The 23190-nt window shown below is 37.4% G+C and overlaps 1 protein-coding gene across 1 annotated transcript in view; it reads right to left on the bottom strand.

Moving 5' to 3' along the window:
* LPGAT1 (lysophosphatidylglycerol acyltransferase 1) overlaps positions 1-23190 on the bottom strand; it is a 77544-nt gene that overhangs the window by 32987 nt on the left and 21367 nt on the right. Inside the window, exons 4-5 of the mRNA XM_052654041.1 lie at positions 6717-6835; positions 1338-1433 (exon numbers count right to left, since the gene is read on the bottom strand). Coding sequence (XP_052510001.1) covers positions 1338-1433; positions 6717-6835 — 215 coding nt within the window. The remainder of the gene's footprint in view (positions 1-1337; positions 1434-6716; positions 6836-23190) is intronic.

Below are 23190 nucleotides of genomic sequence, written 5' to 3'. Positions count from 1 at the left end.
AGTACATTATTTTCTACTTTCAACTCCTCAAAGTTCACTGATAATTTAGTCTAATTTAGCCTCTTCTTGAGGCCTAAGGATCATCATGATAACAAGGTGAACTGTTTCAACACTATAAATTCAATAATTTCCTCAGACTCCTAAGCAGTTCATCCAGCTTCTCCTCTGGACTCCACCCAGACTGCTTCAATTGTCAGTTCTGCTGTCTTTCCCTCCAGCGATACTAAGATTAGTTTCTTCATTAAGTTGTTCTGATCACTTATAAGTTGATCTGCTTATTTTGTTTCAGTCTTATTGTGGCCAATCCCCATTCCCCGTTCTTCCTGAGGTACCAAGCCTGCTTTTTTTCCCACCTCTCTGCTCAGAAAAACCAAGGGCCTTCCCAGAAGGAACGAAGCAATTATACAGAATTGGAAAAAAAAATGTTTTGTACATAAAACTGTCTGGAGCAAAGTTTATGTGTTTTGGGATATGTATTTTCATAGAGCTCAAAAGTTTTTCTACATTATTTCAGCTTATTTCTGAATTTACAGTTCTCAGAAGAGGTTTAATTAGATTCACCAGCAATTCATTAAATAAATTAATATGTACAAGGTACTGCACCATCCAAGGTGAAGTTGCTAAATATATAAACAGTAGATTAGTGTGGCATTACCATACATAAATACTCTTGATATCATATTTCAATTATCCATTTTTGAGAAAATAAAGCATGTGACTCTAAGTAGCATATCAGGGAAACACTATTTTGATAAGTGAGTATTTTTTTTTTCCTACTAAACTATTCCTAATGCTTGGGATCCATTCCCAATCCATCTTCTTCCATCAAACTCATACTCATTCTTTAAATTTATGCCATGTATTATCTTCTCCTCTAAGGTTTCTCTGGATTTACAGAAATCTGATATACTCAGTTTTCATATTATGAATTCACAAAATATTTCTTATTTATTTAATTACTTAATATTCTGCCTACTGGTAATCTTACTTAACAATCTCACAATTGTTAATTTAGGTATCTTCTGTATCATGTAACAGTGACTCGTAAATAAAATTAACAGTGATCTCAGAAGAGCTGAGAATGTGGTAGGTGCTTGAAAACTGTTTAGAAAGGGAGGAGGAGGGTAGAGATGAAAATATTTGCATGTTTAATACTTATGCATACTCAAATTCAGACTTAAATCATTCAAACTCTGTTTTAGGGAACCGATTCCCAGCTCCCTGAGATAACTAGAAGAGGCTCTATCTGTTACAATTAGTTTTGTGATGTCTCTTTTTACACTAAAGATTCAGACTGATCAAGACTCTCACTATGGAAAAAAATGCTCATTAGTTACCTGTCTTATAAAGAAGTCTCCATGAATTAGAGAAACAATTCCAAAGTTTGTGTATTTAAAAATATGATCCATCAACCACATCATCTGAGCAACAACCTAAAATATTTAAAAGCAAAAAATAATTAAATATTGGATAGAAAAAATACTGAGTATAGCTAGCCAGTATCTAAATTTTAAGCATAATCATCCAACCATACTTTTCATTAACCTAAATATTTAAAATCTAATGCTATTTCTACAAGTAAAGTGCTACATGAAAAATTACAGGTCTTGATTCCAAGTCTTGGATTCTTAAATCACAGGTATATACATCATTGGGTAACAGATAAAACTGAATTAACTTAAATTTGAACTTAATGATTTCTAATTTGTTCTATATAAACAACATGACTGGTAATTCTTACATAACTTGTAAAGTTATTCTGAAATAATACAATATGCCTAAATTATCAAATGAGGGCTACGAGTTTAATTAATAAGCACTAAGGCTTTGTAAGGGCTTCCCTAATAGCTCAGACGGTAAAGAATCTGCCTGCAATTCAGCAGACTCTGGTTTGATCCCCGGGTCAGGAAGATCCCCTGGAGGAGGAAATGGCAACCCATTCCAGTATTCTTGCCTGGAGAATCCCACAGACAGAGAAGCCCGGTGGACTAGTCCATGGGGTTGCAAAGTCAGATATGACTGAGCAATTAAACAGTTTTATTAAGGCTTTATAAAAGCCTTAATATCTTTGTTAACATCTTCTTTAAAGCTTTATAAAATGTGACTTTACCTTAATGGTTAAAACATTAAAAGTCAAAAAACATTAAGATATAAATACAAAAATATAAAAATGTTCAACAAAAGAACACTAAACAATTCATTTACTCAAAAAATACACTGTAAATTTTTAAAAATTAATTCAGTAGAGTGATTTACACATTCTACTATGAAGTGTATTTGTTAGTTTATATAAAGCCATACTCTTTACCAGCATAAAAATACTGTTTCTTAAACACAAAAATATTATCCATTGCTGATAACAGTATCCATTGCTGATAAAAGTTAATACTCTATCAGGAGCAGAAGACTTTATTCCAAGCAAAATTTCAAAATTAAAAGTAAGTGTAAACAGGATCTAGCTAATGAATTGCTTAATTGTTCTCCCCTGCTGAGATAATAGCATCCCTTGTTATAAGCCTTAAATAAAGTGAAATCTACAGCCTCAATCAAGAATGCAACAGAGCTCTACTTCGGTTCCTACGGGAATAACAAACATAAATTCTATCTCTAAGCACAAAACTGTATGCACATAGAAGGAAAACATGAAGCATTGACACCCATGTGCTGCTTTTACAAAAACATTATAAAACCCCACAAATAATATAATACTCGAGCTTCTGCCTTAATTTTTCAGCATTATTAAATAATTCAGTTGCATGATTCCTATTCCACCAGTTTTACTGTATAAAACAACTTAAAAAAATAAATACATGCCCAGTGAAAGATTGATTTTCAAATCAATTAATATAGAATAAAATAATTTGTTTTGCTTTGTAATGATAACTACTTTGTGTAAATAAATTGAGATCTGAACTAAATGGAATTTGCTGAAAAGTTTCCCAAGAAACAAAACAAAAAGCAAGTGGATTCAACCTGTAAAATCTTTGAGCTTTACACACAGTATGAAGTGTGGCTGCAAATTATTGATCTCTGGGTTTAATATACCAACACTAAAGTAACTAGCTTTTATGTTTAATCTTACATTTATAGTGGATTTACCTCCTCAGTTAGAAAGTAACCTAAAACAAATTCAGTAAGACAGTCAAGCTATCTTTTAAGATTTGTATGGATAATTCTGTCCTAACTTATTTTAGCAGAAATATTACAAGTCAATAAATATACATTACATGTCCAGTAGAGTTCTATTAGTAGAAATGAAAATTCTTAATCAGCAACTGCCTTGAAAGGGCAAGACCCCTCACTTAAGAGACATTTCTTAAAAAGGTACTAGAATGTTTAGAAAATATAACTAATCCTTTGACTCATATTCCTGAAAAAAGGAAGTCAGTAAACACAAGCTGCCTAAGTCAACTCAGTCAATATTTCAAAGGCTGTCTGTCAGAACACTGCTAGGTATTTCCAAAGGACAAAATTCAGTTCAGTCGCTCAGTCGTGTCCAACTCTTTGCGACCCCATGGACTGCAGCACGCCAGGCCTCCCTGTCCACCAATTCCCAGAGTTTACTCAAATTAATGTCCATTGAGTCGGTGATGCCATCCAACCATCTCATCCTCTGTTGTCCCCTTCTCCTCCTGCCCTCAATTTTTCCCGGCATTGGGGTCTTTACAAACGAGTCAGCTCTTCATATCAGGTGACCAAAGTATTGGAGTTTTAGCTTCAATATCAGTCCTTCCAATGGACACCCAGGACTGATTTCCTTTAGGATGGACTAGTTGGATCTCCTTGCAGTCCAAGGGACTCTCAAGAGTCTTCTCCAACACCACAATTCAAAAGCATCAATTCTTCGGCACTCAGCTTTCTTTATAGTCCAACTCTCACACCCATACATGACCACTGGAAAAACCATAGCCTTGACTAGATGGACCTTTGTTGGCAAAGTAATGTCTCTGCTTTTTATTATGCTGTCTAGGTTGGTCATAACTTTTCTCCCAAGGTAAGCGTCTTTTTATTTCATGGCTGCAGTTACCATCTGCAGGGATTTTGGAGCCCCCCAAAATAAAGTCTGACACTGTTTCCGCTGTTTCCCCATCTATTCGCCATGAAGTGATGGGACCAGATGCCATGATCTTAGTTTTCTGAATGTTGAGTGAAAAGCCAACTTTTTCACTCTCCACTTTCACTTTCATCAAGAGGCTCTTTAGTTCTTCTTTACTTTCTGCCATAAGTGTGGTGTTATCTGTATATCTGAGGTTATTGATATTTCTCCCAGCAATCTTGATTCCAGCTTGTGCTTTATCCTTTATATTAATTATCCTTTACCCATAAGCATGGATTTTCTACATATTCAAACATCTGGAGAGGCTTACATAAAGGGCTCCATTCTTTATATCATTCTGAAATGTTAGTAAAGTCAATGGTTTTCCAGTTTAGAAATCTACAGGGACAATTTTGGCTGTCACAATAGCTAGGGAGTTCTACTAGCATGCAGTAGGTTGCAGCCAGGTAAGGGAAACAATTCCAGCAGGACAACTGAGAACAACAGTGCTGTCCTACCAAAATGCAAGCAGTGCCCTTGCTCCACAAAGGAATAATGACGAGCACCACAGGAATTCCTGAATTCAAAAAGCTATGTTACACTTATATCACCATTAAACTAATATTTTTAAGTGTTACTTGCTCAGTCATGTCTGCATTGCAGGCAGATTCTTTACCATCTGAGCCACCAGGGAAGCCCTAGTTGGCCAGTTTTAAACTGACATTATTAGCTTTCTTTCTTTGAAAGTGCCCATGGAGTATGCAATTAATCAAGTAAACATTTCTACTTGTGAGTATAAATTAATATTGCCCCACACTTACTAGGCAGGAGTAGAGATCATAATGTTCTACCTTTTATTTCTCAACTACTCCTTTATGAAACAAGATAAAAATTCTTTGAAATTTCACATTATTTAGTAATATCAGATGGTAAAAAATATTTAGTATAACTAATCTGAAAATGGGAATAACTCTGGACAGAAAAATGAGCAGAAGACCAACTAACTGAAATCTTTTTACAAAAGCAAACAAATAAATCAAAATTTCTTCTGTCCACAATATTGGTGAATCTCAGATTACCTATATTCTGACTAATGCAGTCATCATTTCTGCCAAACTGAAGTTAAGAGTAATAAAGTTAGGATATTTATACTTATCAGTTTGAGCACTTTTTGAGACTCAAAAACCAATGGAAGACATTATAGGGCCTCAGAAAAATCACTATAAATGTAAGTATCTTATCAGTAAGAATAAAAATGTTCTCCTTGATATAAAGCCAAATAGGGTTTTTTTTGGGGGGGGCGGGGTGGCACACCTCACGGCATGTGGGATCTTAGTTCCTCAACCAGGGATCGAACCTATGCCCCTTGCAGTGGAAGCAGAGTCTTAACCACTGGACCACCAGAGAAGTCCAAAAATAAACTAGTTTTTACAAAATTTTAACATCAATAATTTAGAGGACAGGTGACATATTATTATAAATGCAAATATATCTATACAGTGATATTATTTTAATAATTCTGAACATAAGAAATTATTGAATTTATTCTACATTCTAGCAAAATAATGCCTTTGCTTCTCAGATAAATAACAAAAACAGATTTCATAATAAGCAAACCTTTTCCATTTACTCTCACCTCATTTTCTGACCCTTGACCTGCTGAATCAAACTCTGAGGACCTAAACACACCAGATGTATTCTTGCCTTGGGTTTTGGCCACAATTATTTCACTACAGAAGAGGCCCTTGCTTCACTACTCTGCTTAAGTTCTACTCAGCCCTTTCAGGTCAAGTTTATGTCTTCTCCTCTCCACAAAGTTTTCTATATCCACCAAGTAAATGGTGAGCTCACCTTCCACCAAATACTTCTCACTTTGTAATTAAGTACTGTTTGCTATTCCCTCTCTTCACCTATCACTAGCTTATCAGTGCCTTTAAGAGGACATCTTACAGGATGACGTTCTTCTATATTTATAGTTAGTGACCATGAACATGAAACACTGATAAAATACCTATTGGTTCCTTCATTATTAGGCCAAAGATTAACTCCATCAATTCTACATACTTTCTATTTATTTACTTTTCTATGAACATAACCTCTTTACCTTCTCCTAAGGTGTTAATTCTTTTAATGTTAAGGATTGACTTTAACATCTTCCCATTTTATAGATATATTTTAGTTATCAATATAAGCAATGTGAAATCAACAGTTCAAACACAGTCCTAGAACACTGAATAAAATGGACGTAGTATCTTTCCTTTCAATTTGCTTTCTAAGTGAAATTCAAAACAATATCTACCTTACTTTCTTCTGGCTAAAAATCCCCAAGATCACCTAATTCCCCATCCAATTTTATTCTTCTGTCTTAAGCAAACTGTTTTTTGTGCTTGTATTTCTCAAACTGACAATCCACCACTCACCTCAAGACAGCCCCAAGTTGAACCATATTAACTTTGCTTTCATTTCAGTTCTTTTAAAAAAAAAAAAGCTTCATGGAGGTATAATCCACATTATCCCAGTTGGTTGTCTTTAAGTCTATGAATTCCTCTTAGAGTGATTAGAATTATATACACAGTATATTTTTTTCTTCAAGATTTTACATTCCCAGCTATAGTAACTCAGCTGACCCTTCGTCAACCCCCCTTCCCCACAGTCTGTCTCTGCCTTCGGGGTGGCTTACCAGTCCTTTGTCCTGGAGGCACATCATCAGAGTGCACACATCTCCTGTTGCCTGATGGTTCACCAACATGACTGCTTCATCTTCTGAAATTGCTTTAACATCTTCCCCCCACTCCATCACTGTAAAGACAAAAAGTTTCAAAGCTGTCATTTTAAAGATGTATCTATTTCCAGAAATCTTATGTGAGAAACACTGGTGCACATTAAAACTTCTGAAAGTTTATTTCCTAAGTATACTTCCTATAAAAATCAGGGTATTCATATTTTAGAGAGACCCAAAATATCCATGAAAATGTAAAACAGCCATACCTTTGATTTAGAAATTCTATTTAAGAGTTTATCCTACAGAAACATTTGTCCAAATGGGCAAAAATATGCATAAAGGATAGTTAATTCACCAACAGGGGAATGGATAATTTTCATACAATGAAACAGTATAAATCCATTAAAAGAATGGAAGATATCTCTATACACTAACCTGAAAGGACTTCTTATCCAGTAAACAAAACAAATCACCAAACAGTATATATAATATGATTCCATTTTTTCAAAGAAGGAATAAAATTTACATGTAATTTAACACATTGAAAAAAGTCTGGGGAAATGAATTCAAAACTGATCTCCAAAACTGATCTTCACTGGGAGGCAGTTCCCAAAGATCCTTAAATTCTACTTTAGAATAAAATATGCAAATATTATAAAATGTGTAAGCATTTTAATTTTATAAGAAAACCAATTAAAGATGTTACATTTATTAAAAATCTCCAGATGAAAAATCATTGCACCAAAACCTATATGTATACTCTAAGGAAAACAGTGATATCTCCAAATAGGTGTACCTCATTTTATAGTACACTTACTACACACACAAAAGATAAAATTAAACATCAGTTTCAAACATCAGGATTCTATGGAGAAGCTTCTAGGTTCCTCAAATGTCTGACATAAATTACCAGAGGCTGAATATACACTAGTATTCACTCATCTCCGTCACTGCTATAAGGAAAGAGGCTGGGCTCCCTGTGTGTAATAGTTCTGGAGGAAACAGGGATGGGGGACCTGGAGCTCACTTGCTTTACCTCTGCCAGACCCCCTCCTCCAAAGCCGCACTTCACTGTCACCCCAGTATAGTGGAGCTCCTCTTAAGACATCATTTGAAAAAAGAGTTCTGCTAATTTTTTCTATTAAAATCTAAGCAAAGCATCTATGCCTTCATTTTAAAAGTCTGTATTAAGGGAATTTCAGCTAGGCTGAACATATCTTCAGTTGTGGTTGTTACTGCTGCTCAGTTGTTAAGTCTTGACCAACTCTTAGCGCCCTCATGAACTCGAGCACACCAGGCTCTCCTGTCCTTCACTATGTCCTAGAGTTGCTCAGATTCGTGTCCACTGAGTCAGTGATGCTATCTAACCACCTCAACCTCTGCCACCCTCTTCTTCTTTTGCCTTCAATCAGCTGTGGTATCTACTTCCATAATCATTCTCTCAGAAATTATTACTAAAACACAAGTAGCTTACACTGTTTTGTGCTGAAACCTTTTACTTTAAGCTTTTTAAATGAATGCAGACTGGAAACTACATTACAGATGTCCAGTAATCCTTAAGGAATAGAGGTAGAACACTGGGGACAGTCCAGTGGCAACAACTTTCCTTCAGAGTGGCCTTTGCTTTCCCAAGTTGCCAGTGAAGTTTAGCTGACAAGCTAACCTTACTTAAACTTATCTGAACAGCTATTATATCATACATTGTATGTTGGGGGGGGGGCGGTAGAGGCGGGAGTATAAATCGGTACAAGAGTTTTGGAAGTCAATCCGGCAATCTATATGAGAACTAAGAAATGTAAAAATCTTTTTAGCCAGGCATTCCACTTCTAAGAATTCATCTCACAAACATACTCATGTGTAAAGTGACACAGATGCAAAGCTCTTCATCTCACAAACATACTCATATGTAAAGTGACACAGATGCAAAGCTCTTCTCCGCAGTGTCATTTAGAAGAGCAAAGATGAAAGCAACTGAAAAAACAGAGTAGCTCAAATTCATAGAAGTTTCTAAAATGGTGGTTGATAGGGAAAATTGGGGAGCTGGCTAGTTAAATAAATTATAATATTTTAATTTATAAAATTACAATAATATTATTATAATAATCCATGCAATAGAATATTATGCAATCATCATCTATACACTAATATGAAATGATACTGGCTGAAGGTCCAATACTTTGGGCACCTGATGCAAAGACCTGACTCATTAGGAAAGACCCTGATGATGGAAAAGACTGAAGGCAGGAGGAGACGGGGACGACAGAGGATGAGATGTTTGGATGGCATCACCAACTTGATGGATATGAGTGTTAGTAAGCTCCAGAAGTTGGCGATCGACAGGGAGGCCTGGCGTGCTGCAGTCCACGGGGCTGCAAAGAGTCAGACACGACTGAACAACGGGACTGAACTGATGAAATGACTGTAAGCAATAAAGGCCAAGTGCAGAACACTGTGAAGGATGTCACCAGCTGGGTTTTCAGAAAAGACAGAGAATATATTTACTAAGTGAGAACTTCCATATTACGCCTCTGTCAACAACCCTTCAATGGACACACACATGCACACCCTACCCTTTCATTAACTCATTCTTCACTCAATAAAGCAGTATCAGGCACTGTGGATATAAAATGAATAAGAGCAAAAGTATTATTCTAATAGCAGTTAAAACACAAGAAAAGTCTAACTCGATTCTATAAATATTGGGCTATCAAAAGGTAACGTGGAAAGCCTTCTGGCTCCACATTGATGTTTTATAACCAAATATTCCTTTTAAGCAATTTCTGCTACATGAATGGAAAATACTAGATACTTAGGCCTGTGACACAGGAAAGCCTACATGTAAATATAACTGCAAATAAAAATAAGCTTTCTATATAACATGCATCTTACCGTTTGTTAGATATAAAGTAGATAAATCCAGTGTGTTGGGTTTCAAATCTCAAAATATAAATTGAATTTCAAACTCTTTGTTCTGGCTTAAATAGTGTCCCTTCAAATTTACATCAATCCAAAATCTATGAATGTGACCTTATTTGGAAACAGGGGCTTTGTAGTGTAATCAAGTTAAGATGAGCTCAGAGTGGATTAGGGTGGGCTCTAAACCTACATCCAATATGACTGGTGTCCTTATAAAATGAGGGAAATTTGCACAGAGATACACAAGGAGAATGTCATGTGACGACAGAGACAGATCCTGGAGTGACGCGTCCACAAGCCAAGGACTGCAGACAACCATCGAAAGTGAGCAAGAGGCAAGGAAGGGTCCCTCCCACTGGAGCTGTCAGACAGAACATCCCTGCCAGCACTTCAGCTTCAGACTTCTAACCCTGAACTGTGACATAATAAATTCCTGTTGTTTTAAGTCCCCTAGTTGGTGGCACTTTGTTATGGAAGCCCTCTAAAACTAATATATCCCACCCTCCTCAACTTTCCTCATTTCACTTTTCCATTCTGCTACTGCTGCTAAGTCGCTTCAGTCGTGTCCGACTCTGTGTGACCCCATAGACGGCAGCCCACCAGGCTCCCCCGTCCCTGGGGTTCTCTAGGCAAGAACACTGGAGTGGGTTGCCATTTCCTTCTCCAATTTCCATTCTATTCCCTTCAAATAATAGTTTTTTTCTAACCAACTATAAGAAAAAAACAACAACACTATACTTTAAACACCCAGAAGATTATATAGAAACCTAATATTATATATTATAAATGGTTCTCAATGTTCATTCCTACAAATAGTTTAAGGGTATAATCATTAAGAGTTAACCCAATACATATTTTATCTCTCTGCCACAACTTAGCTAAAATTACTTTTCAAACTAAATGTCAATTTATTATACTAAGACTTACATGAATACTAAATCAAACAAGGGAAGGTAGCTGGATCAATTTTTAAAAACTTATCCTGATGTAGCAATAAAGTCATGCTATATTTTATAATTAGCTGAATTTTATTCAACAATAAATTTCACTTCTAGTATCTATAGGATTCTTCTTTTACCAATACTTTTACCGTATCATTATGTACTTCAAAGATCACTGTTAGACAAAATCAAGATTAAAAAAATGCTTGCAGAGAAAAAACATTTATTTTATGTATGAAATAGCTGTGTACCTCAAATCATAGCCTGCTATCCAAACCAGTAAGTATAATAATGGAGCCAGTATCTTAACCAAGGAACAGAATTATTCTCATGTTAAAGAACAGAAACTATGGATGACAGCCAGTTCTTACATTACACTTGATTAGAAGAACAAAAATATTTTAACATACTGTTCTGTGAAATGAATTCTCAAAAAAGAACTGGGTCAGGTCCACTATTTCCAAAGGGAATGAAAGACAACTGGGTAAAAATTGGAAGAAAAGTTCCCTAGTTATAACTGAATTTTTAAAAATTCTTATTAAAAACCAAAGCCAAAGATTATCACCTATTACACACACACACATACACATATATTAATAAATCTCCCCAAAAGTCATAGACTAGAATTGATCAGGATAGTTCACATCTCAAAAAGAAAATAAAAACAACAATTAAACCATCACAAATTCCTTAAAAACACTGCTGCTAAAGCTGTTAACGGCTTCCCTAGTGGCTCAGAGGTTAAAGCATCTGCCTCCAATGCGGGAGACCTGGGTTTGATCCCTGGGTCGGGAAGATCCCCTGGAGAAGGAAATGGCAACCCACTCCAGTATTCTTGCCTGGAGAATCCCATGGACTGAGGAGCCTGGTGGGCTGCAGTCCACGGGGTCACAAAGAGTCGGACACGACTGAGTGACTTTACTTACTTACTTAAAGCTGTTATACTGATCCACAAAACAGAATTAATGTGGAGAAGAAACGTTGCTTTTTACATACAATCGTAATAACACAATCATAATCATAGCTTGCTTTTCAAAAAAAAAATATCGGCAAGCTGATGGCACAAACTAGTTTATGATTGTGTGCCTCAGTATTTTCACTTAAGAAACATAATGATATCATTATGCTATTCAAACTTATTGTGAAATGAATGAGATATAATTGATAGAATCACAGACATCCTGGGTAGTTAGATTACACGACAGTTGAAGTTCCCTTTGAAATCACTATTAACTGAGTCATACACTGTGTCACTCACATAAGGTCAGGTATTCTAATATGAACAGTAAAGATTAGAGAGAGAAAAGAAACAACAACACATGGAAGAATCTCGTGAAACTCCAAACTGTGGCTTTCAGTAGCCCAGACTGCAGGCAGACTGGACTGGACTCGTCCAAAGTCAGGGGTTAGCAGAGGAAGATGAAAAAGGAGAGAGGACACTACAGGCGGCTGTGAGAAAGCAGCTCATGGTACTGAGTAACAGAGAGGAGACAGGAGGGGAGGGAGCACGCAAGGGAGTGATTCATTAAAAGAAAACAGAGGGAGGGCTATTATTCTAGAGATACTTGGTGCCTCCCGCGATGTCCGCCTTTACCCATCCTATTCAAACCTCCACAAATAGGGTCCAGACATTTTGAGAAAGCCCCCAGGAGAACTGAATGTATGCCTATAAATAAGGATCACTGGAATTTATGCACCAATGTTTTTAAGAATACTGACCATACTGGGAAGCTGTAGGCAGCACCACTTTTGGGCACTTTAAGAGGTTAAACTTGAGGTGGCAAGGCTCAAGGTATAGCTTTTAGAAGGGTTGCTTAGCTAAAAGAATAATAGTAGCATATATTATTAAATAGATATACAATTAAATACTAATAATATTAATAGCTATCATTTATAGAATGTTTACTATGTGTCAGGCATTAATAATTAGTAATAGAAAATAATTCACATTATTTTCTTATGTAACCTTCACAAAAATCCCAAAGGTATAGACACTTATCCACAATTTACAGTTGAAGAAAATGAAATACAAAAGGTTAAGCAATATCTTCAAAGTTACACACTTAGGAAGTAGAGGAACTGGGATTCAAAACTACTGTATCATGCTGTCACTGTGGGTGTCTTACGGCATCGAGGAACCTTGAGGAGAGGAATAAACGGGTACACTGCCCACACAGCCCCTGACGTTGCCCATGATCATACCAGGAAATGGGGTAGACGTGCCAAGTTAGTGGTTAGGTCCACTGACTTTATTTTTCCTCAACAACAAATAAGGGTGGTGGACAACAACAGTAAGGAGTGGAACAGAAGCCAAGAATCAAGTGTTTTGTGCATGACAATTGAACAATAACCCAGACTAAAGAGGGTGTCCTTTGGAAGGACTGATGCTAAAGCTGAAACTCTAGTACTTTGGCCCCTTCATGCGAAGAGTTGACTCATTGGAAAAGACTGATGCTGGGAGGGATTGTGGGCAGGAGGAGAAGGGGACGACAGAGGATGAGATGGCTGGATGGCATCACTGACTCGATGGACGTGAGTCTGAGTGAACTCTAGGAGTTGGTGATGGACAGGGAGGCCTGGCGTGCTGCAATTCATGGGGTCGCAAAGAGTCAGGCACGACTGAGCGACTGAACTGAACTGAACTGACTGAAAGAGGCAAAGGATACCTAAGAAAAGAGAATCAACATTGCTTTTGGGCCCGGATGCTGTCATCTTAAATTTAATATGCTCAATACAGAACCAGTTCTTTACCCTAGTCTTCTCCATCTCAACAAAGGACATCATCATTCACCCAACCAACTCAAGACAAAACCTAAAAAAGAAAAAAAAAAAAAAAAGACAAAACCTAAGGCCACCTTTGATTCCTTCCTTTCCTCAATTCTCCACATTTAATCTAAGTCCTTTGAGCTCTACCTCCAAGACACATCCTGCAGCCTCTATGTTGCTCCTTCTTTACTACCTCTACTCTAGGCCGAGCCATCGACACCTCTTTCGTGGACTTCTAAAGTGACCTCCTAACTTGACCTCTCATTTCTACTTTAGCCACCTGCTTAAAACAAAATTTTAAAATAGTTTATAATTTCAAATACCAATATAATCTGAATCACCACTGGCAAGACTGGAAAGAGAAACAGGAGGGAAGTCAAAGATAACTGATAATTAACTTTAACTGGTTTACCTCAAATCTAGACAGGTTTGTTTTACCTCAAACCTAGACAGTTCCCCAAAGGGAAGACATGTATCTCGGAAGAAGCAATTCTACCTGCGGTCACCAGCACCGCAAAACTTTAAGCACAGCTGGTCAACATCCTCTGTTACCACCCCAAAGACCCTACACATGTCCAAACATCCTACTCCCACCTCTATCCCCTTTAAAACCACTAAGAGAGTTCAAAATGACTGAGGTCAATATGACCCTGTAATAAAATCAGAGTGAGTTAAATAACAAATGAGAATAGTGCCGACAACATGAGGACTAAGTGAACACGTGCTTATTACAAACAAAGATCAAGCCCTGTGACACCAGCTTTTACCCACTCACCCCCCAGGATATGGCAGCAAGGAGACTGCTAGAGTCTTCTCTGGGAAATCTGATCAGCTCATGAGAAAAGATAGAAAAATTTAGGATTCTCCAGTGAAGTAGTCCAATCATTTTCTTACAATGAGGCTTAGTGTAGACAAGCCTCAAGTACTAGTAGGGCTGCCAATCAACTTTATAGTCCCCTACTTTTAAATAAGAACACACTGTCATTACTACCAGATAACCAGAAAAAGCCCTTAATGTGAAAGAAAATAAAGCAAATAGTCTACTAAAGAAATTGATTTTATGGTCAAAAACCTTCCAATAAATAATTCTTCTGGCCCAAATGATATCACTAGCAAATTCCACTATTCTTTTTAAAAAGAAACAACACCAATTCTATACCATCTCTTCCAGAAAATAGAAAAGAAGGGAAAGATTACCCTTATACCAAAACCAGGAAAAGACAACAACAAAAAAAACCACTACAGACTCACGTCCATTAAAATCCTCAAAAAATATCAGGAAATGTACTCCAATAATATACACTGCAATCAAGTAAGATTTTATCATCACAAGAACTGAAGGTAGTAATCCAACATATTAACAGTCTAAGGAAGAAAAACCTCACAATTATATTGCAACAGTCTGAAGGTCTGTATCCCTCTAAATTCATATTTTAATGTCCCAACCCTCCAAGGTGACGGTATTAGTAGACAAGGACTTGGGAAAGTGATTAGGTCTACGGGTTGAGGCCTCATGAATGGAATTAGTGGGCTTATAAGAGACCCCACAGAGCTATGCAGCTCATTCTACCAAGTGAGGGCACAGCGAAAAGGCTGTGAACCATGAGGAGAGCCTTTACCAGATGGTGACTGTGCTGGCACCTTGATTTTGGACTTCTGAGCCTCCTGGATTATAAGCAATAAATTTCTGTTGTTCATAAGCCACCCAGCCTGTGACACTTCGTTACAGCAGTCCAAAAGACCAAGACACATATGAATTAATACACAAAAAGTGCTTAAATTTCAATATCCATTCATGATAAAAACTCTCAGTAAACTAAACACAGAAAGGAATTTCCTCAGTGTGATAAAGTGCTTCTACACAAAATCAATAGTTAACATATTATTTGGTATTAATTATATATGAGTGTTTTCTCCCTAAGATTGAGAACAAGGCAAGGATGCTCAATCTCACCTGTCTTATTTAACATTATTCCAGAAGTCTTAGTGAGTTTAGTAACAGGAGAAAAAAGAAAGAAAAGGGCGGAAAAATGAAGAAGAAATGAAAGCCATGCAGATTGAAAAGGAAGAGATAATTCTGCCCATATTCACAAAAGGCAGGACTATCTCTGTAGAATGTCCTAATCCCAATCTACAAAAAGCTCCTATTATTAATAAATGTGGAGAAGGAAATGGCAACCCACTCCAGTATTCTTGTCTGGAGAATCCCATGGACAGAGGAACCTGGCAGTCTACAGTCCATGGGATCACACAGAGTCAGACATGACTGAAGCAACTTAGCACATTAATAAATGAGTTTAGAAAAGTTGAAAAATACAAACTCAACAATAAGTATCATATTTTTATATTAGTAATGAATGATAGGAAGTTTTAAAAATTAAATTCCACTTACAACAGATCAAAAAATGTTCTTAAGTATAAATCTAAAATGCATGGACAGGATCTGTATGCTTCCAACTACAAAGTGTTGATGAAAGAACTCAAAGAAGGCTAAAATGAAATGAATACCATGTTAATGGGTTTAAAGATTCAACACAGTAAAGATATCAATTCTCCCACAAGTTGGTCTACAAATAAAACACAATTCTTATAAAAATCCCCAAAAGAATTTTTACATATACAGACAACTGGATTCTAAAATGTGTAAAGACCAACAAACTAGAATAACCAAAATAACTTTAAAAAGGAAAAATAAAGTAAAAGTAAATTTTACTTACTAACTATAAAGCTAATCAAATGGCATGGCACTGGTGAAGGATCAGACACACAGATCAACAGATCAGAAAAAAGACTTCAGAAATAGATCACACAAATATGGCTAAATGATTTTTGACAAAGGTGCAAAGTCAATCCAATGGAGAAAGAAGAGTCTTTTCAACAAACCACATTAGAAAAATATAAAACCTAAACCCATACCTTACTACAATTAATTCAAAATGGATCACAGAGTTAAATGTGAAACTGAGAACTACAAAACTTCCAGAAGAAAATTTAGGGGAAAATCTCCATGACCTGGAGTTAGGCAAAGTGTTCTTAGACTTGATAAGAGAAGCATAATTCATAAAAGAAAAAATCAGTAAACTGGACTTATCGAAATTTAAACCTTTTGCTCAGGAAAAGACACTGTTAAGAGAATGACAAGACTGGATGAAAATGGAAGCAATCACAACAAAGTATTTGTGTCTTTGTATCCAGAATGTTTACAGAACTTCTAAAACTCAAGAGTAAGATAACAAATCACTCAATTAAAAACTAGGCAAAAAATTTGGACACCTCACCAAAGATAAAAGGATGACAAACAACCTTATGAAAAGATGTTCAACATCATTAGCCATTAGGGAAATACAAATTAAAACCATGAAGAGCTGAGAACTTCAGATTCTTTACCGTCTGAGCCACAGGGAAAGCCCATACACTTACTAGAATTATTAAAATTAAACATACTGATAATACCAAATTTTGATAAGGATGCAGAAAAACAAACTTGCAGACACTGCTGATGGGAATGAAAAATATATAGCCACTCTGGAAACAGTTTGGCAGTTTCTTCTAAAGTTAAAAATACACTCCTAGGTATTTACCCTAAAGCAAGGGTTAGCAAACTTTCTGTAAAGAGTCAGCCATTACATATTCTAAGCTTTGAGGGCCACATATGGTCTCTGTTGCATATTCTCTCTCTTTTTTTTTTTAAACAAACCTTTACAAATGTAAAAGGCTAAGAATTCTTAGCTCATAGTGCCATACAAAAACAGGCAACAGGAAAATTTGGGCATAGTTTGTTAACTCTTACCCTAGAGAAATGAAAACTTATGTCAATACAGAAAAGTCTACATGAATGTTTACACCAGCTATATTCATAATTGCTAAATACTAGAAACAACCCAAATATCCTTCAGTAGCTGAATGGATATCAACTGTGATACATCCATAAAATGGAATATGACTTAGCAGCAAAAAAGGGCATTCTAATGATACATACCACAACTTGGACAACTTTAAAAGGCATGCTGAGTCAAAGAAGTCAGTCTCAAAAAAGTTACATAACACATGATTCTATTTTATGAGTCTCAAAAAGACAAAATTATGGTGACGGAAAACAGACCAGGAATTGCCTCTCAAAAGGTTACATAATGCATGATTCTATTTTATGACATTTTCAAAAAGACAAAATTATAGTGAAAGAGGACACACCAGGGATTACAGGGGATACAGGTAGGGGGAGGATGTGATTACCAAGGATAGAGATCACTGCAGCATGGCAGAACTAAAGATGATTTTTTACTCTGTTGTTTCTCTTCCTTTTAAAAATTATTTCTACTTTCTCCAAGTTTTTAGCATTTGACTTCTTACTTTAGTAATTCAAAGGATTCCCTGGTGGCTCAGACGGTAAAGCGTCTGCCTGCAATGTGAGAGACCCAGGTTTGGGAAGATACCCTGGGGAAGGAAATGGCAACCCACTCCAGTACTCTTGCCTAAAAAATTCCATGGATGGAGGAGTCTAGCGGGCTACAGTCCATGGGGTCGCAAAGAGTCGCACACGGCTGAGCGACTTCATTTCTTTTCTTTGTCTTTAGTAATTCAGGGAGGTTTTTTGCCCCAGATCTAAGTATTAGAAGATGTTAACTAATGGATTGCACTCTTTTTGTTTCTTAATTTAATTTTCTTTCATTTTCTCACATTCTAAAAACCTCTCCCCTTGAGTGCTGCTGCTGCTGCTGCTAAGTCACTTCAGTCATGTCCGACCCTGTGCCACCCCATAGATGGCAGCCCACCAGGCTCCCCCGTCCCTGGGATTCTCCAGGCAAGAACACTTGAGTGGGTTGCCATTTCCTTCTCCAATGTATAAAAGTGAAAAGTGAAAGTGAAGTTGCTCAGTCAGTCTGCTTCAAATCTATTTTGTTAAATCACTGAGAATTGAAGTAGCTAAGACTTTATATTGTTTCATTTTACAGAATGTTCCAGTAAAAGTACTTCACACTACACAAAATCCTCAACTTGTTCAAAGTTTTTTCAACCTTTTAAATAGCTCCTTTCATTTACTTGTAAGATGACAAACAGAACAAGCACACTAAATTCAAAGATTCGGATTTAAATCAAAGGTACTTTAATTTGATTCCCTTGGGAAAGTGTAAGCAATGGGATTAAGTAGTGTCTGCCTTAGGTTACTAAAATGAGTAATTAGAAGAAGGGAAATTTTAACTTCTCCTAAAGGTAGAGGATTACACCAAACTGCTAGGAAATAAGTAGGCAATGTAGATGCTTCTCTGCTTTGCTAGTAGAGTTCTAAATAGCTTTAGAATCAGATCATTACATATGGAAGACGGTTTGATTTTAATGAAGTTTACAGCTTGAAAGGAACATAGAGGTATTTGAATCAAGTTCCTTACTTCACAGATACTTTTTCAAATACAGGAAGCAGAACTCTATGGCTACCCCTTGACTGACTGAATTAGTTGAAAGAAAAAACATGCAAATGATAAAGATAATTAATTTACAACCACTCTTGCTTACTATCCCCTAAAGCACTTACTGATGTATTCATTCATTCAATTAGTTTTATTTTCTTCATAGATAAGCAGGATTCTGCCACTTTGAGGGACGTAGACATATACAGTTCATTTCAGTCACTTAGTTGTATCCGACTCTTTGTGACCCCATGGACTGTAGCACGCCAGGCCTCCCTGTCCATCATCAAATCCCAGAGTTTACTCAAACTCATGTCCACTGAGTCAGTGATGCCATCCAACCATTTCATCCTCTGTTGTCCCCTTCTCCAGCATCAGGGTTTTTTTCCAATGAGTCAGTTCTTCACATCAGGTGGCCAAAGTATTGGAGTTTCAGCTTCAGCATCAGTTCTTCCAATGAATACTCAGGACTGATTTCCTTTAGGATGGACTGGTTGGACCTGCTTGCAGTCCAAGGGACTCTCAAGAGTCTTCTCCAACACCACAGTTCAAAAGCATCAATTCTTCGGCACTCAGCTTTCTTTATAGTCCAACTCTCACATCCATATATGACTACTGGAAAAACCACAGCTTTGACTAGACGGACCTTTGTTGGCAAAGTAATGTCTCTGCTTTTTGATAGGCTGTCTAGGTTGGTCATAATTTTCCTTCCAAGGAGCAAGCATGTTTTAATCTCATGGCTGCAGTCACCATCTGCAGTGATTTTGGAGCCCCTCAAAATAAAGTCTGTCACTGTTTCCATTGTTTCTCCATCTATTTGTCATGAAGTGATGGGACCAGATGCTATGATCTTAGTTTTCTGAATGTTGAGTTTTAAGCCACCTTTTTCACTCTCCTCTTTCACTTTCATCTAGAGGCTTTTAAAGTTCTTCTTCACTTTCTGCCATAAGGGTGGTGTTATCTGCATATCTGAGGTTATTGATATTTCTCCCGGCAATCTTGATTCCAGCTTGTGCTTCATCCAGCCCAGCATTTCTTTGCATATACAGGGATTGTATATCAAAAAGTGATTCAATCATTAAATTCAACTACATGAGCTTAGGAAGAAAACTAAGAGAGAAAAAAAGGTAATGGTTGAGAGAAGATAGAGTAAGGAAGGGAAGAAGTAAAAGACTGAGACAGAGAACATTTCAAATAGTACAAGCAATTCTGCCTGCCTTTCCACTCCTCAGGTGTATGCCCTGGGGGAAGCCTGAGACTGAAATTGTGAATCCGCTGCTGCTGCTGCTGCTAAGTCGCTTCAGTCATGTCCAACTCTGTGTGACCCCATAGAGGGCAGCCCATCAGGCTCCCCCGTCCCTGGGATTCTCTAGGCAAGAACACTGGAGTGGGTTGCCATTTCCTTCTCCAGTGCATGAAAGTGAAAAGTGAAAGTGAAGTTGCTCAGTCATGTCCGACTCCTAGAGACCCCATGGACTGTAGCCCTCCAGGCTCCTTCATCCATGGGATTTTCCAGGCAAAGCACTAGAGTGGCTGCCACTGCCTTCTCCGTATGAATCCGCTCCGCCTCCTCAATTCACCTCTCATGTGCCGGTCATCATGATAGCAGCCCACTGAGCAGGATGATTTCGGTTTTTTAAAAAATTCATTTTCTTCCATAAAAAACATAAGCAAACTTTTTAATTGATGTAACATGATCCCTGCCCTCAAGAAGTTTGCTCACTTATTAGGAATAAAAAATAAACTAGGGAATAATGCACGACACATGAAAATATGTACTACAAGCGGCATGGAGAGAAGAAATCATTGGGAGATAAAACATGAATGGAAGAGACACCAAAGACATGGGGGAAATGGCCTTGAACAGACAGTTGCTATTGGGAAGACTGGAAAATGAGGTTACAACTGTAAATAAAATGTCAGATTACAAAGGTACTTTTAGACATCAGGTACGAGAATTGAGACCAGGAAATATAAAATTCCTTTTTCTGTCACCATGAAGGTGACAAAATTGAGAGCAGTGGGCTCCTATATGACAGAAGGGAGCAGTGGTATTGTGTTCAAAACAGTTTGCATGCCTCACCTCCTCCAAGAGTTCCAGTTCTAAGCTGTTTCTGATATCTGGAAATGTGGACCCAGGTTACCAGACCCTCCAATTCAACAGTAATTGGACACTGGAGAGTTTTTTTATGAAATTTAAATAGAAGATTAACAATGTTGGAAGACTCCTGGGTTAGCAGGAATAGAATGTAAGCAAAGAGAGAACTGGCTTTTGGTAGAAAGGACATTCTGCAATGTAACGGGAGGAATAAAAGAAAGGAACACCAAAAGATGTGACTAAAGAGGCAGGTTTGGGCCAGGCTAGCCGAGCACCAGAGCTCTGCACGTTGTCTCACAAACCACAGAAAGCCTGTAGGAAAGGAACTGACAAAATGTGGGATGGAGGGAAGAGATGCAGGACTGCAGGGATGAGGGAGAGTAGCTATTTGTTAAGTGGGGGATTTTTTTAAGATGAGAATGCCTTTAGTATTTTTATATCCTGGAAGACTAAAACACAAATAGAAGGAGATAGTAATCAATAAGGTAAAACAAGAGAGATGGGGAAATTGCTTTGGGTAAGGGATGATCTATTGATGAACGAGGGTGCAAAGAAGTTGGGGAGTAGGACAGAGAAAGGGGGAGAGTCTCCAGAGCACAATTCCAGGGCACCAACCAAACCCATGGCAAAAGGCTATGAGTGGAATTCAAAACTGACTTGGGAAAGAGAATTGCTAACAAAAGCATCACCAACGTAGACATCCTATGTGGAACTGAACTAGACAAAACTGGGGATGCCTCTCAAAACAGAGGAGCAGACAGCAGATACAAGCATTCACACCAGCTAACTGCCCAAGAGGCCTGAAGCAAAGTTCATAGTTGGAGCTATTAATAATATAGCCCCTGGTTTGAGGTTTGGCCATATTCCTAAGTGTTGAAATCCAGGATACTAAAATAAGAAAGTACTAAGATTATATTTAAATGAGAAACTACACATTAGTAAAAATTTCCTATTTTAAAGGGCTTTCATTCCTATTCTCTCAATTGCCACAGCAGCACTAAACACATACAAGCCGTATATCAGTCTTACTCAAAGCTAGACTCAGAGAAGATATTGTAAAAGGTAATACTATAAGTAAGCACTATAAATCTGACTGAAATCTGTCTCTCTGTCCCTAAAACCACAGCAAAGATAGCCCCTGTTTAACAAAATTATTAACCATTCAACTAAAAGGGAAGTATGCTGTTTTCAACGTATAATGAAAATAGAATGGACTTTAAAGTAGACTTTCATTCAAAGACCAGCTCTATCCCTTGCTAGCTCTATCACCCACATTAAGCAAGTTACTTCCTTTTCTCATTTATGTAATGGGGTTGATACTACTTCCCTCTCAGGACTCTTTTCAGTATTTAATAAGAAGTCATATGTAAGCACTTGGTAAATAGCCTGGAACATCAGGTACCCAGCTAAGGTAAGTTTGTCTCCTCACTGGAAGCATTACTGACAGAATTAAGTAAAAAGGATTGTGAAAGGTTTGTATTTTAACAATAAATCTTACTAGAGGATAAAATAGTTTCTAAAGGAATCAGAGAAACTAACTCAAAGCTTACTATAAATTGAAGAAATTAAGTCACAAGAAGAAAACATCATCATTTCGAGATCCATATTAACATGAGATGAATGTAACTTGACATAAAGGAGAGAGTAAATACACCAGAATACACTAAAGGTGTAAAGTTCTTCTCACTGAGCATGGAGTTCAAATCTGGATTTTGTGGGTCAATAAATGGACTTAAAAGAGTTGTGAACCCCTTGAAACTGTCTGTAAAACTGTGAGTATGTGCAAAGGTGCTGTGGTAAGCCAAAAAATGTTCCCCTACACCCACTCCGCAAGATAACCATGTCAAGTTTCTGGAACCTGTGAATGTTATCTTATACGGTAAAAGATGTGATTCAGTTAAGGCTCTTGAGAAGAGGAGCTAATTCCGGATTACCCAGGTAGGCCCTCAGCCAATGATAAACATCCTTACAAGAGACACAGAGAAGAGGGGGTGGCCACATGACCCTGGAGGCGGAGCTCGAAGTGATGCAGCCAAAAGCCCAGGAATGCTGACAGCTACCAGAAGAGGCAGACGATCTGCCCCTGGAGCCTCTGTGGGGAGCTGAACTTCAGGCCTCCAGAAATGTGGCAAGAATTTATTTCTGTTGTTTTAAACGCTTCTGTGCTCATTTGTTATGCAACCCCATGAAATTAATACAGGTACAGTTTTCTGAGAGGAGAGCCCAGAGCGTTCATCAGACTCTGAAAGAGGTTCTTATGAACCCCACAAGGTAAAAGAACCACTATTTTAGAGGATTAAGCAAAA

The sequence above is a fragment of the Budorcas taxicolor genome, chromosome 16 (genome assembly GCF_023091745.1).
Source record: "Budorcas taxicolor isolate Tak-1 chromosome 16, Takin1.1, whole genome shotgun sequence".
NCBI lineage: Eukaryota > Metazoa > Chordata > Mammalia > Artiodactyla > Bovidae > Budorcas > Budorcas taxicolor.
The sequence above is the reverse complement of the archived record's forward strand: the minus strand, read 5'-3'. Positions and strand labels throughout refer to the sequence as shown.